Here is a 13,370-nt window from a genome sequence, read left to right as displayed (position 1 = left end):
AAATGAAGTACAAGGAAATACATCTTACAAAGCCTACAAGGGTTAATTATTGCTCAAGACATTTTGCTCTAAACTTATGGAATGGCAAGTTGCAAAATGAAATGGGCACTAAACTGTTAATTATGGAACCAGATAACACAATCACTATATATGCAGCAGATCCAATCATTAAAATATATAAGATAAAAAAATAAAAAATAAATGAAGAAATTGCTTTAAAAAATTCCAAAGGACACAACCTGAGAGTAAAAAAACAACCTTCAAATTCCAGTACATACCAGGAAGGAGAACACAAGCGCGATAAAAAACTGAATATATAAAACAAACACTCGGTAACTATCACATCAACTCAAAAGTCCTGCCTCAGATTCACCCAACGACAAGAAGGTTCTGAGATAGGCGTAGCTTGAGGGGAAGATGATACACTAGCTAAAAAATAAAAAATAAGATAAAATAAGAAAAACTGTGAGCAACTATTAGGTATATCAACTCAAAAGTCTGTCACATCTTCCACATAAAAGGAGGTGCTGGGATGGGCTGAGGTTTAGTGGGAGACTGAGACATAGAGGTTGTAGCATCCGAGCGTGATGCCACCCTTCTGAGCTGTCCCATGGATGTAGTAATCACCCGAGACCAGCCAGGCGGGAAGGTAGCTAACAATGGGGGAGATGCTGAACACTCCTCCCTTCACCTTATACTGGCCCTGGAAAAGCGAATAAATTAAAACAAATATGCCGTGTAAAAAATCCTTCCCTCTACCTTAGTCCTCACATGACAAGAAAACAAGAAGGAAAAAGGAGTTGTCGGGTTAAGTACAAAATAAATGAATAAATATGTGAACCCTAACAAAACAGGAAAAGAAAGAGGATGATGATGATTATTAGGGCGGTCTGTCTTGGCGCCGCAACTTCGGGGTCGTTTGGCGCCGAATCTAATACAAATTAATTATCTTATAAAACTACATAAAGAAAGAGGAAAAAGGTATCGTTAGGTTAAGTTCATCAAGTAAAAGAATAAGCAAAACCCTAACAAGACAAAAAAAAAAAAAAAAAGGAAAAAGTGATTGTTAGGTCAGGGAAGAAAATAAAGAAACAAAGACAAGAGAAGAGAAATGAAAGAGAAATAGTTGGGTTATGTTTGAAGCAAATAGATAAATAAATAAATAAGCAAAATTCTCACAAGACATAAAGGGAAAAAGGAAAAGGGAATTGTTAAGATCAGTATAAAATAAATAAATAAACAGCCCTCAAAAGACAAAGCAAGAAAAAGGAAGAGAGGAATTATTAGGTTACGTCTGAAATAAGTAAATAAAAGGGAGAAAGAAAAAAAAGAAAGAAAGAAAAAAACCCTCATCATCTCATCAACTCTCCTTCATCCTAAATTTAAATATAAGTGTAATAATAATAATAAAAAATAAAAAAGTCATCTCTTACCCTGGTGATGGGACAGCGGCAGGGGAGTCCAAACCTGGGGAAGGGGTCGGGGCATGGATCAGGGGGCAGGATGGGGCTCAGGTCACACACGTTCTTGTAATGGCAGGACCCCAGGCTGTCCAGGCAAGGGATCTTCACCCACCACCACCCCACCTTGCGTTCCACCTTAACTGCAGCCTGAGCAAGGGGAGAATACCACTACACCATGCAGCCACACACATATAACTTCATAATTTTAACCCCTTGACTGCGGGTTTCCTACAAGAAGACATCACCAAGCTACAGGAATGGATCAAAAAGTGGCAGCTACAATTCAATGAAGGAAAATGTAAAATCATGCACCTTGGGAAGGAATATACAGCATACCAATATCACATGGGAAACACTCCAGTATCCACCACAGAGGCAGAGAAAGATCAGGGAGTATATGTTACCAGGCTACCAGTGAAAGCCAAATCCGTGCCAATCGCAGCAGACGGGTTTAAAGAGTAGTTGGAATTTAAGTCTACAAAACGATTACGGTAATTCTTATCACTTGAGCATTCACAAAATATGGAGTGGTAGCCAGGTGATGAGTACAGGGGCATGAGTTCAGTTAAATTTCCTTCCAAATGTCTATTACAAATTCTTAAGAGAGAAGGAAGAACGACATCAAACATCTACAAACACATACCGAAATAGGAGCATCAAGGGTGAGATCCAGGAATGCATTCAGAGTCAGAGTTATGTTGCTGTTTAGCATCACAGGATCTGGATTGACTTGCAGTTGCTTCAGCTGAAAAATTATGCAAAGATTAATGACTGATAAAACCTCTTAAATTATGCATCTATGTAATAATATACAACGTAAGCTATTCAATCTATCTAGACGAAGTTTCAAAGTGCATACATATACATACATTACCAAGATCACATTCCTCTGTAACTAGGGGTGGGGTTAGGCCCTTTAAGTCACACCATGAAAATAATAACCCAAGATAAGGGAAAGACTGCCTAGTGGAATACATCACACTCATACTTATTCTCCAATCCTGCCACCAAAATTTGTATCATAAGCTCTAAAGAATTACAGGAAATTCATTACTAATAATTTGTTTTTTACCAGCACTGGGTCTGATTGGCTGCCACAGTTTGACCATGAGAAGTGGACATGCCGTACCTGTGAACGAGGAAAACAAGAAATCAATGAGCTGTCCACATGTGTATTTACCAACACCAGAGATCTATTTGTTCAAACTTCAGCAGAGTGTAAATTTTGCACATTCACAAAACTTAGCCCTTGTAAATTGATCATATACATCTGAAAATAAGACAAAATGAGGCTTGCTTTACTTGAAACACTGCTGCTGTGAATGGAATATCATTGAGACTGACAAAGTCACTTCAAGCACAAAACGTTCGTCTAAAACCCACCAAATATTTCAGAATGGAGTGAGAAAAAAATATGCTGGAGCCAAAACCCCAACCTACATTTCTTAGATCATCCTTAATGGGCCTGTCACACCTTAACGTTTTAGAGAACGTATGGCTAGCGTATGGTAAACATGTTAAACGGTGGCGTACGCTGAACTCTTCGTTTTTCGGCGCGTTGTCGACGTATGCAGAGCGTATAAGACAACGATCGGGAACGATTTCAGCGCGTGATGTACGTTTTGCATCCGTTGCCATCACGTCCAACACGGTGTACATCCGTTCGCTACACGTCCAATGATCGTTACAAACACGACAACAATGCGTTCTGGGCACGCTGTCCATTACTAATGAATACAACGCGTGAGGAACGATCAGAGAACGAATGATAACGATCGCCTAACGTGCCTTTAACTTATCCCCAGCGTATGCATAACGTACTGGCCACACGCTGGCATACGTCGAGAATTTTGTGCATGCTCAAAAACTTCTCGCTGTCCCTGCGTACGACGACGTCTGACACCGCACGCCACACCGTTTCAACGTACCCTAACGATGGAGCAGCGTACCCATAACTTATTCAAGCGTATGCTGAGCGTGTGCCACCGTTTTCCATACGCTAGCCATACGTTCTCTAAAACGTTAAGGTGTGACAGGCCCATAAAGACCAGTCAGTGAGACCAACAAATTCACTTTTAGCACATCACTACAAACCACATCACACTACACTACATCACATCAAACTACACTACAAATACACTACACTGCACATTAGTACTACACTTCACTACACTACAATACACTACAAATCACATCACACAACAAATTCACTTTTAGCATATCACTCTCCTTTAAAATCCACCAATTATCTTAGACTTGACTCTTAGAAAAAATATATGGTGTTCCTAATACCCAACCTACATTTCCTTGGTCATCTGTAAAGACCAGGTGTGTGACAGGGCTTGCATCCCAGGTGCTGAGAAAGTACAGGAACAGCCACAGCTGCGTGAGGGTCACCACACACACCACAAAAGCCAGCGTCAGCCATGAGCCTCCACAGAACTGCTTCCGCAACCTGTATCAAGGCAACAGTCAACACCCACTTGTTAAATCGTTAGATCTTGTTTTTTGTCATTCCTCACTCTTTTTTTTTTTTTTTTTCTTACTTTACTGTTGCTGTCACTTTTATTTTTCATATCCATCTAAGTATATATATTTTTTTCATTTTCCCCTAATGCCCTTTCACGGATATCAATAATAATAATAAGAGTAATGAAATGGGTTTACTCACCTGTTCATCCATCTATCCCTATCTCTATCCCTGATGGAATTATAAGATAGTCTTGGTATTTATGATATATGAAGCATAAAAACTGTGCCAACATATTTTCACTTACCATAATAAATGTTATCTAAAAACATCTACACTTCACTAACTAAAAAATCACTGCAGACATTATTAGATGAAAAAAATGAGTGTCCCTCCTGCCAACTACCCTTCAAATACTAACTATATTAAATGGAATCACATAAATTAAATAAACAAATACCAGTAAATAAATATAATACAAGAAAAAAAGTGTACCCCCCTCCACTCCATCTGTATTCTCGCACCTCACCTCTGAGTGCAGGTGGGTGCCTTGTGGGGGTGCTCCTCCTGCAGCTCCTCGGCACCAAGGGTCTCCACCAGCACATCCCACGACACCTCACCCTTCTCGCCAAACTGGATCTTCATGGTTGCTCCTTACCATCGGGAACTAGTGCAACAACCTTTGATTCTGTCCCTGCGTAATGCCCATATCTATTATTACCCTAAAGACCTAGGAATATTAGTATGCATAGTGGTAAATAAGTAGTGTAATGCCTGGATTTATCATTACCCTAAAGTTCCAGGAATATTAGAATGTATGGTCATAATTAGGTAGTATAATGCCTGAATTTATCATCACCCTAAAGTTTCTGGAATATTAATCTGCCTAGTTGTTAATAGGTAGTATAATGCCTGGATTTTCCATTATTATATAGTTCCTATAGTGCAGGAATATTAGAATGTAGTCATAAATAAATAATGTAATACCCAGATTTGTCATGACCATAAAGTTTCTATACTGCACAAATAGTAAAATGTATGTAAGTCATAAATAAATATTGTAAAGGCTGTATCTATCATTATCATAAAATTCCTACAATTACAGCATATTATTACCTTATTTATGACTGCAATAATTAGGGATGTACCGATACCAAAATTTTGACCGATACCGATACCCCAATATTTGACCAATACCGATACCTGTGCACTGATTTTTTTTATGCAACAATTCCAGCAGCAAAAGGGCAATATCAAATGTTAAGAAAAAAAAAAGACCCACTACTCGTTGTTCCACCATAGAAGGGGAGTGTTAACACACACCCCCACGAGTTTCAACAAGGGGCGAGGGAGGAGGTGCCTCATGAGGTCTAGTTGACTCAGCTAGGTTAGCTTTACCTTAATTTCCGTACATTTAGGCAGAAGACCGTGAAGAAATCCCCAGATCCTGGCAGCGTGCCCCACTGCGGGGCGACCGTCTGACCGACTAAGGCAGGCAATTGAGGCAAATGAGGCGAGTGGACGGGCTCCGCCAATCCCGCGCTGAAACTACTAGTACTAAACTTGTATTGTACACGTCCGCGGTACCAAAGGCTATACTGTATAATAAGTATTATATACTTGTATTCAAATTAATATGAATCTTATTGTTTAAAGTGATGAAAATCAAATCACGGAAAATTTCAAACTATGTAGTATCATGATACTAGATAATTACGCTTTTCTAATACTTTTTCAACAATTTAGAAAATCCAATTTCTATTGAAGAAAATTATTTGAAACGAGTGACATGCGATGTACAAAACTCCTTCAAGTATCGGTAGTATCGGCAGAAAATTAGCCGATACCGATACCAATACCGATACTCTTAAAATGTGCCGATACCACTGATACCGATACTGATACATCGGTACATCCCTAGACTGCATTCTAATATTTCAGCATTATATATACATAGTAATGATAGACCTGGGCATTACACCTGGAAATAATAGCCAGTTAAGCATGAAATGGAGATCCATTAAAAAGACACACTATAAATAAATACAAAATTTCAAAATTGTACTCATTAAAATATTATTTCAGAGAGGGATGAAGACAACCTCTAACCTCTTGTTCCTCAGGGGATGTGGTCGGGTTAGCTACACATGTGACAGGATGCACACACACAAAGACAGGAAACCACTTAATGTTATAAAGATTATAAATATCTCCTTGAATCATACCCACTTCACTTCAAAGTTCAAGACGTCACCCAGTGTATAATAAAAAAAAAACATACTAATAATAACTACATAACAATAACAATGGACTTAGAAAATCCAAGCCACCCAACTTTATAATTAACGAGGCTTGTCCCCCTGACCCCTTCCCAAGGTAAAACATATACGAAAATGCATTATAATAATAATTCTTTCACGTGCTAATTTACTACGAATATTGGTTTGGAGTGGTGCTTCCTAAGATTAACCACACCATCACAACAAGCACCACACCTCTATCAAGCAAGCACTCACGCTGTTCTCAATAATTCTGTCCTGAGTCTCGCTGGGAAAGGTCTCATATATGACCCCCGCCCCCCCCTAACACTGATAACGGCACATGCATCACACTGATACACAGGGAGACCAAAATATTCCTCTGATAACACTAAGTAAACCTCACCTGACTCCTCCTAGATCACTGTTTACACCCGCTCAGTTGACTCCTTGTTTACTGTTTACACCCGTTCAGCTGATGGTCCCCTTGTTTACTGTTTACACGAGTCAGCTGATGTCCCCTACTGTTTACATGAGTCAGCTGATGTTCCCCTTGTGTACTGTTTACATGAATCAGCTGATGTGATAAGGTTCCAATGAAAATACGCATATCCTCTTGTACAGTCATGATTTAGGTCGAAGAACTCCTATTTTGCCTTTGTTTTCTACGTCATCACATGCATTAAGATTTCAAGTACTAAAATGTTTGTTTAAGGTTACCATAGCATCCACCAGTGTTACTATAGCATCCACCTTTGTGTTTTATGGTATTCTCCCCTTCCCTCCATGCCCCCCCCCCCTTGTGTTGGCTTACGTAATATCTCATGCTCACCCTTCCCAGTGTGTTTTTATGGCTTCAGTGATAGGCTCCTGTCATTAAAGCAAACTTCTGTCATGTTCTCTTTTTGTATTGTTTTGTTCTTCTCGATCCTCGTCTGTCTCACTTTTCTTTTTTCTGTCTCTTCTATCTATTCACTTTATTCCCTCTTTCCCTGTGTATCAAGCTTTCTCATATTTCCCTCCTCTTCCCTCGAACCATTTGACAAACTTCTTTTATGTTTTCTTTTTGCATTGTTTTATTCTCTCTCTCTCTCTCTCTCTCTCCTTAACCTCCATTGGCTGAGGCGTCGAACAAAGTGAACAGACAACGTACATTAACACCCAAAAAACATATATACTCCCCAAGGATGATATTTTCTGAAAGGCTGAGATTTGCTGAGCTTTATTTAGTAATCATGTAAAAACTCCCTCCACCAGAGATCATGTATAATATACTATATAGTTGAATGAGTGAGTTTACTTAAAAGTTAAATTCTACTGAAAAACATTTTCACTTTAAACCTTTATTTTATGTTTAACGTATGAAATGACAAATCAAGCACCTCGATACTTTCTCTGAATGTTGTTCTAGTATCTCCTTGCATTATTTAAAATACGAATCAACCATATATTTAAGCAGATCAATTCTCCCTATAGTTGTGGACATATCTCTTTTGCAATACTAAAATAAGTCACAAATAAACTAATCAATATTTCCTTGCTATATTAAAAACATCAATCAATCATACATTTAAGCACTTCAGTTCTCCTTAATTAGTTGTGGGTCTATATCTTTTGCAACACTAAAATCATGAACTATTAATTAAGATAATCAATCTTTTAAAAACGAAAGGTATGTATGCGAGTGAGCGATCGAGGATATAATATACGTGACGGCGGTGGGTGGGTGCATATAGTATAGATAACCACCGACAGGACTGATCTGCTTTCTTAGGTACTATCATGGATGGATGGGTGCTTCAGAGGTAGACAAGTTCTCGGTCCAGGTTGTCGGTGAAGTGCTTAATGCTCTGCATGGTGACGACGCCCAGGGGATTTGTGCACCCTGACGTGCACCATCCTGTTGTCACCGACGTCAATCTACAGAAGAAAAGAATACGGAGAGTAATAACAAGAACAACCATCATATTATAATGGTAATAATAATAATAATAATAATAATAATAATAATAATAATAATAATAATAATAATAATAATAATAAAGGCTTCCAAAGATACATCGCGTTTTCTTCCGGGTTCATCAAACTTTATATGTCCATTTATTACATAAGAGAGAGAGAGAGAGAGAGAGAGAGAGAGAGAGAGAGAGAGAGAGAGAGAGAGAGAGAGGAGGGGGCAAGGCAAGCGTATGAAGCAATGGTGACATCCGGTGAGTTATCTCCACTGAAGTAGGATTAAGAGGATCGAGGCGGCGCGAGGCGGAAAAAAATGTGGTCATGTCCGCCATCTTGGAGTTGGCAAGAAGCCGCTATAGATGACTGCCACTCCCAGCCTTATCTAGGCTTAGCTTTGACTTGACTACGCTCTACCTAGACCTCATTTTTTGACTTAATGAATTCTAGAAATCTTCACGCAACTGGATACAAGTGACCGGCCATGGTTATCTCCCATCTCAGTGAACTCATGATCGACCCCTTAATATGAGAGACGACGCAACAACAAGTCATGGGAGAGATAAGAAAGCTTAATTAAGTCAAGGAGCTTAGTATTATAACTTCCATCCCCTATTGTAATACCCTTAATCCTCGCTACGCATTTTTTTTTTTCTTGCGTCGCGGCCTATTGCGCCGTTAGGCTTTTTCACTGGTGAAACCTGATGGTCGGCCTAGCCCGTTGTGGCCCAGGCGGGTGTTTATAGTGGCACCATCTTGTTTTGGCTCATACTGCCCCCCGGAGCTCATCTTTGAGTCTCGCTTTGTAGAGGTAATCTAGAGTCCGGATTGATAGCTGGTGGTCTTCAGGGCAGCATGTGGGTAGTCTTGGCCACTCGGCGGTGACAAAAAATCACAGCTGTGTGGCTCCTGGACGTGGCGCCGATACGCTGACCACTCAGCCACCGCCTCCCCAAACAGTACGTTGAATACGTATTCAATGAACTTCATACGTATATACATATTAAAATTGATGACACAGTATCTAATTAAACTTGCTATACGTATGTTGAATCCAAAACTTTGATAGTAACTTGTTAAAATTGCAACGTATATAATAAATTATAACACCATCTTGTTAAACTTCTAACAGTGCCAGTATTTTCCTTCTTTTCACTACACCTCAAATTAGTAGTAGGTGTACAGTTCCTATAGTACCGGTCGATATATATTGCTAGAAGATGGAATGGCAGGCAGCTTCCTCTCTGCTTAATTTATTTATTTATTCTTTTTTTTTCAGTGTCCAGGGATGAGCATGTATCGTGTATTCTGCAAGCTTCCCTAAATTCTACTTGTTAGCTACGTCTATAATCTATTACTTTAGGTACATATTAAAGTTACAAATAAAGTGCAGCTCGTCATAGGTGTGAAGTACGTGTCACATAGAGTATTTAAGAACAATTAAGTATAAGAAATATTTACCCATCTAGGAAGTTACTTATTATTAACTTTATTAGTTTTATGCACTTTCTTCCTTTGTTATCCTATGTTCAATTATAATATTACAAACCTTATCATTTCCTCCACTGCATAGCGATACGAATACTGTACAGCAGTACACATGTTTCTTGTATTACTGCAAATCACGCTATAGGCTACATGTATTGCCTGGGGGTCGGGATGGCATGTTCCTCCCTCCTTTGTTGCGTACCTTTACAACAATAAACCATCAATTTGTCAACAAACATGTATATAACTGTGGGCGTGTTCATTACCTTGACGAAGTAGTCGGTGCCTATCACATTATTGGTTTTGAAGATCAGCCCCACGTAGCGAGACACGGGGCGACTCAGCTGCTCCTCCACCTGTGCGTATAATTAAAGGGTACGGAAGTTAGGTGAGGGGGCAGGTATCAAGGTGTAGAAGGTAAGGAAGAACGAAAGGGCAGGAAAGAGAGAAAGGTAAAGGTGCAGAGGTGACAAGGGTGATCAGGGTACAAGGTGATAAAAGGTGGAATGAATTAGTACTGATATACAGGTGAGGCGATCGTTTTTTTGATTCGTTATATATATGCACAATAGTAATAATACTGATAATAATAATAATGATAATGATTCTGATGATGATGATGATAATAATAATAATAATAATAATAATAATAATAATAATAATAATAATAATAATAATAATAATAATAATAATAATAATAATAATAATGAGAAGAAGAAGTAAAAGAAGAAGAAGAATATGAAGAAGAAGAAGGAGAAGAAGAAGAAGAAGAAGAAGAAGAAGAAGAAGAAGAAGAAGAAGAAGAATGAGTAATAATAATAAGAAGAAAAGAATTAAGAAAACGATGATGATGATAAAGGATCGAGAAGAAAATTATAAAAAAAAGAAGATTATAATAATTTTGTAGAGGAAGATTATAAAGCAGTATTAATCAACAGCCTATATATATAGCTTATGCGAGTCGATAATTCATAAAAAATAAAAATAAATAAATAAACTGAAAAACTTTCATTATATAAACAACTAAAAACTAAAAAGCATATTATATATATATATATATATATATATATATATATATATATATATATATATATATATATATATATATATATATATATATATATATATATATATATATAAGTATCAATCTGACTTCCTCCCTATACTTCCTCCTCTGTATCATCATTTTCATCATTATAATGAAGTCGTTGGCTATATACACAGCCTCGAGAAAGAAGTTATTTACAATGTAAATTAAAAGGATGTATACATAGGAACTGTAAAACAATGAAAGATTCTCGAAGGGGCTTCCTTTCCACAAGTTGATACGCTAATACCTCAATTTTTCATTTTTTTCATTTCATGGAATGTATGAAATGGAGTCCTTATAAAGTTTTAATATATGTTGTTTTATAAGCAGAGAGAGAGAGAGAGAGAGAGAGAGAGAGAGAGAGAGAGAGAGAGAGAGAGAGAGAGAGGAGGAAAAAATGAACAGTGCAAATTTTCCGTGGATCTTCAGTCAAGCCACGATTTCTGTTGGCGGGGGTTTTCATATTTCCGTGGTTTTTTGACGTGTCCACGATCTTCCAAAGCTACGGTAGATTTCACCGAAGGACGGTATTTCTCACCATCATCATCAGCAGCAATAACAAGAAACGAATGAGAACCAAGCTAGCGGAAATCGTGGTGTAATATAGCCCCTGGTGGGTCGATCCACTTCACACCCTGACTCTATTCCCACAACTAGAGACAGAGATGTGGCAGAGTGGTACGGGATTAAGGAGAGACCCACGTATACTAGACCTACACCCCATATCCGCCAGTTTCACGCGGAAATACTCTACTATCATCATTATTAGCTACTATTATATTACAATGAACACTTACAACGGGCCTGACTTCATTGATGAGCTCCTGCACCTCGGGAGTCACCGGCTTCTCCTCTGTCAGTGGCTGTGGTTCAGGCATCAGTAAATAATCGCGTATGATCGGCTTCTCGGGGTTTTTCTCCATGTGTGCCGCCATGCTTAACAGCTGTGGACGAGGAGGAGGAGGAGGAGGATCAAATGATAAGAACCTCACCACAAATATATAAAGGGAACTGCATGGCAACCCGAACGTCTATTTTTTCCTGTATTAACCTGAGTTTATCGTACCTGGAAGAAGAAGAAAAAAAGCTGGCTAATGCCCTAGTAATATCCGCTTAGGGTCTTTCCGGTTATACGAACTATCGACTTTTTTTTTTTTTTTTGCATTTTTCCAATTAACTTTTTTACGTAGAATCCGAAAATAACATTGTTTTTTTGGAGAAATGGATAGATAAAAAGTTATTCAACTTTAAAGTTATTTATTTCCTATGCATTACTGAAGAAATGCAAACTTTTATTTTTCCTTTCTTTTATCAAATGTAAGACATACATTCTTTGATGGGTAGGTTAGGTTAGGTTAGGTTAGGTTAGGTTAGGTTAGTTTAGGTTAGGTTAGGTTAGGTTAGGTTAGCTGATTTTTGACCTGAAAGAGAGGAAAAATGAAAGTTAGCATTTCTTCAGTATTACATAGGGAATAAATAACTTTAAAGTTGAATAACTTTTTACCTATTGGTTTCTCCAAAAAAAAATTGTCATTTTAGGATTCTACGGAAAAAAATATATTGAAAAAATGTAAAAATACCCAAAAAATCGATAGTTCGTATAACCGGAAAGATCCTCAGCTTAATTTATAATTAAACCTTGAAATTGTGCCTGGAAGAAAAAAAAGCTGGCACTACATATGTATACTAATAGTTGTATAATATCACACACTGTCCTGCCTGGGGGTTGGGATGGCATATTCCTCCCTTCTCCCTTGTTGTTTACCTGCAACAATAAACTATCAATCAGTCAATCAATTCCTTTTTATTGGCAGCTTAATACCTGTAATTTAATCTTGATATCGTACGTGGAAGAAAAAAAACTGCCAAACTCCCTAATAATGCCAGTGAAATATTGTGCCTGGAAGAAGAGAAAACCCTAATGGCATTTTTTTCCTATAATCTTGAAATCGTATCTGGGAGAAAGTAAAAGCTAGCAAATTCACTTGTGATGACAGCTTACATATGATTCAACCTCGAAATAGTGGCTGTAAGAACAAAAGCTTCAAAATTCACTTTTAATGACAGCTTACCTGTAGTTCAACCTTGAAACTGGACCGTATTGGCTATAAGACAGGCAGCGCCACACGTAGCCACTTGGGGACTGTCAAAGCCAAAGAGACTATACGTATCGTCGCCTTTGGTCAAACCATAGAGTTCAATTATAGACTAGAGTGCGTCTGAGGCAGGCTTCGGGATACACCGCCTTGTTGCCGTCAATGCTCCAAGCCAACGCCTGCACACACTTCACTCCTACCCACGTTCCTGACATGAAGAAAAACTGAGACCATCATCGTTTTTTAGTGTCTTCACACCATTTTACGTAACCCTCATTTTCGTATATTTTTGCTTACTTTACAGTTACAAATTTATTCCATTGCAATGCAGAATTTCCCGATGATCTCACTTTTTCTTCATGTCAAATGGAAGTGCCAGGAAATCGGGTAGGAATGAAGTGTGTGTAGCCGTTGGCTTGGAGCGGTTCAAGGTGAAGTGTATAAGTGTGCACTGTGAGGTAACTGAGTGCATGCTGTGAAGTACAGAGGTGTTGAGGAGGACCTATATAAGAAGCGATACAAAGCGGAACGGGTGAAAAGAAGAAGCTTAAA

At 38.3% G+C, this 13,370-nt stretch overlaps 1 protein-coding gene and 1 pseudogene across 4 annotated transcripts; both read right to left on the bottom strand.

The window, feature by feature from the left end:
- Positions 1-402: 402 nt before the first annotated feature.
- On the bottom strand, positions 403-6,767 carry LOC127007824 (ganglioside GM2 activator-like). 4 transcript variants are annotated; one of them, XM_050879212.1, is made up of 7 exons: positions 6,598-6,767; positions 4,463-4,627; positions 3,765-3,918; positions 2,536-2,592; positions 2,107-2,208; positions 1,434-1,610; positions 403-703 (listed from the first exon to the last, which is right to left on the bottom strand). In XM_050879212.1, the coding sequence occupies exons 2-7, from the start codon at positions 4,576-4,578 to the stop codon at positions 545-547; spliced, it is 765 nt and encodes a 254-aa protein (XP_050735169.1). In that variant the 5' UTR covers positions 4,579-4,627; positions 6,598-6,767; the 3' UTR covers positions 403-544. The 4 variants fall into 4 exon arrangements, with proteins under 4 accessions (XP_050735169.1, XP_050735170.1, XP_050735171.1 ...); XM_050879213.1 differs by lacking the exon at positions 6,598-6,767 and adding an exon at positions 6,450-6,586; XM_050879214.1 differs by lacking the exon at positions 6,598-6,767 and adding an exon at positions 6,429-6,494.
- A 630-nt stretch (positions 6,768-7,397) lies between these two features.
- Positions 7,398-12,961, bottom strand: LOC127007823 (cystatin-A-like; annotated as a pseudogene).
- Between the last annotated feature and the right edge of the window lie 409 nt (positions 12,962-13,370).

Source organism: Eriocheir sinensis, chromosome 36, assembly GCF_024679095.1.
Source record: "Eriocheir sinensis breed Jianghai 21 chromosome 36, ASM2467909v1, whole genome shotgun sequence".
In the NCBI taxonomy this organism is placed as follows: domain Eukaryota; kingdom Metazoa; phylum Arthropoda; class Malacostraca; order Decapoda; family Varunidae; genus Eriocheir; species Eriocheir sinensis.
The sequence above is the reverse complement of the archived record's forward strand: the minus strand, read 5'-3'. Positions and strand labels throughout refer to the sequence as shown.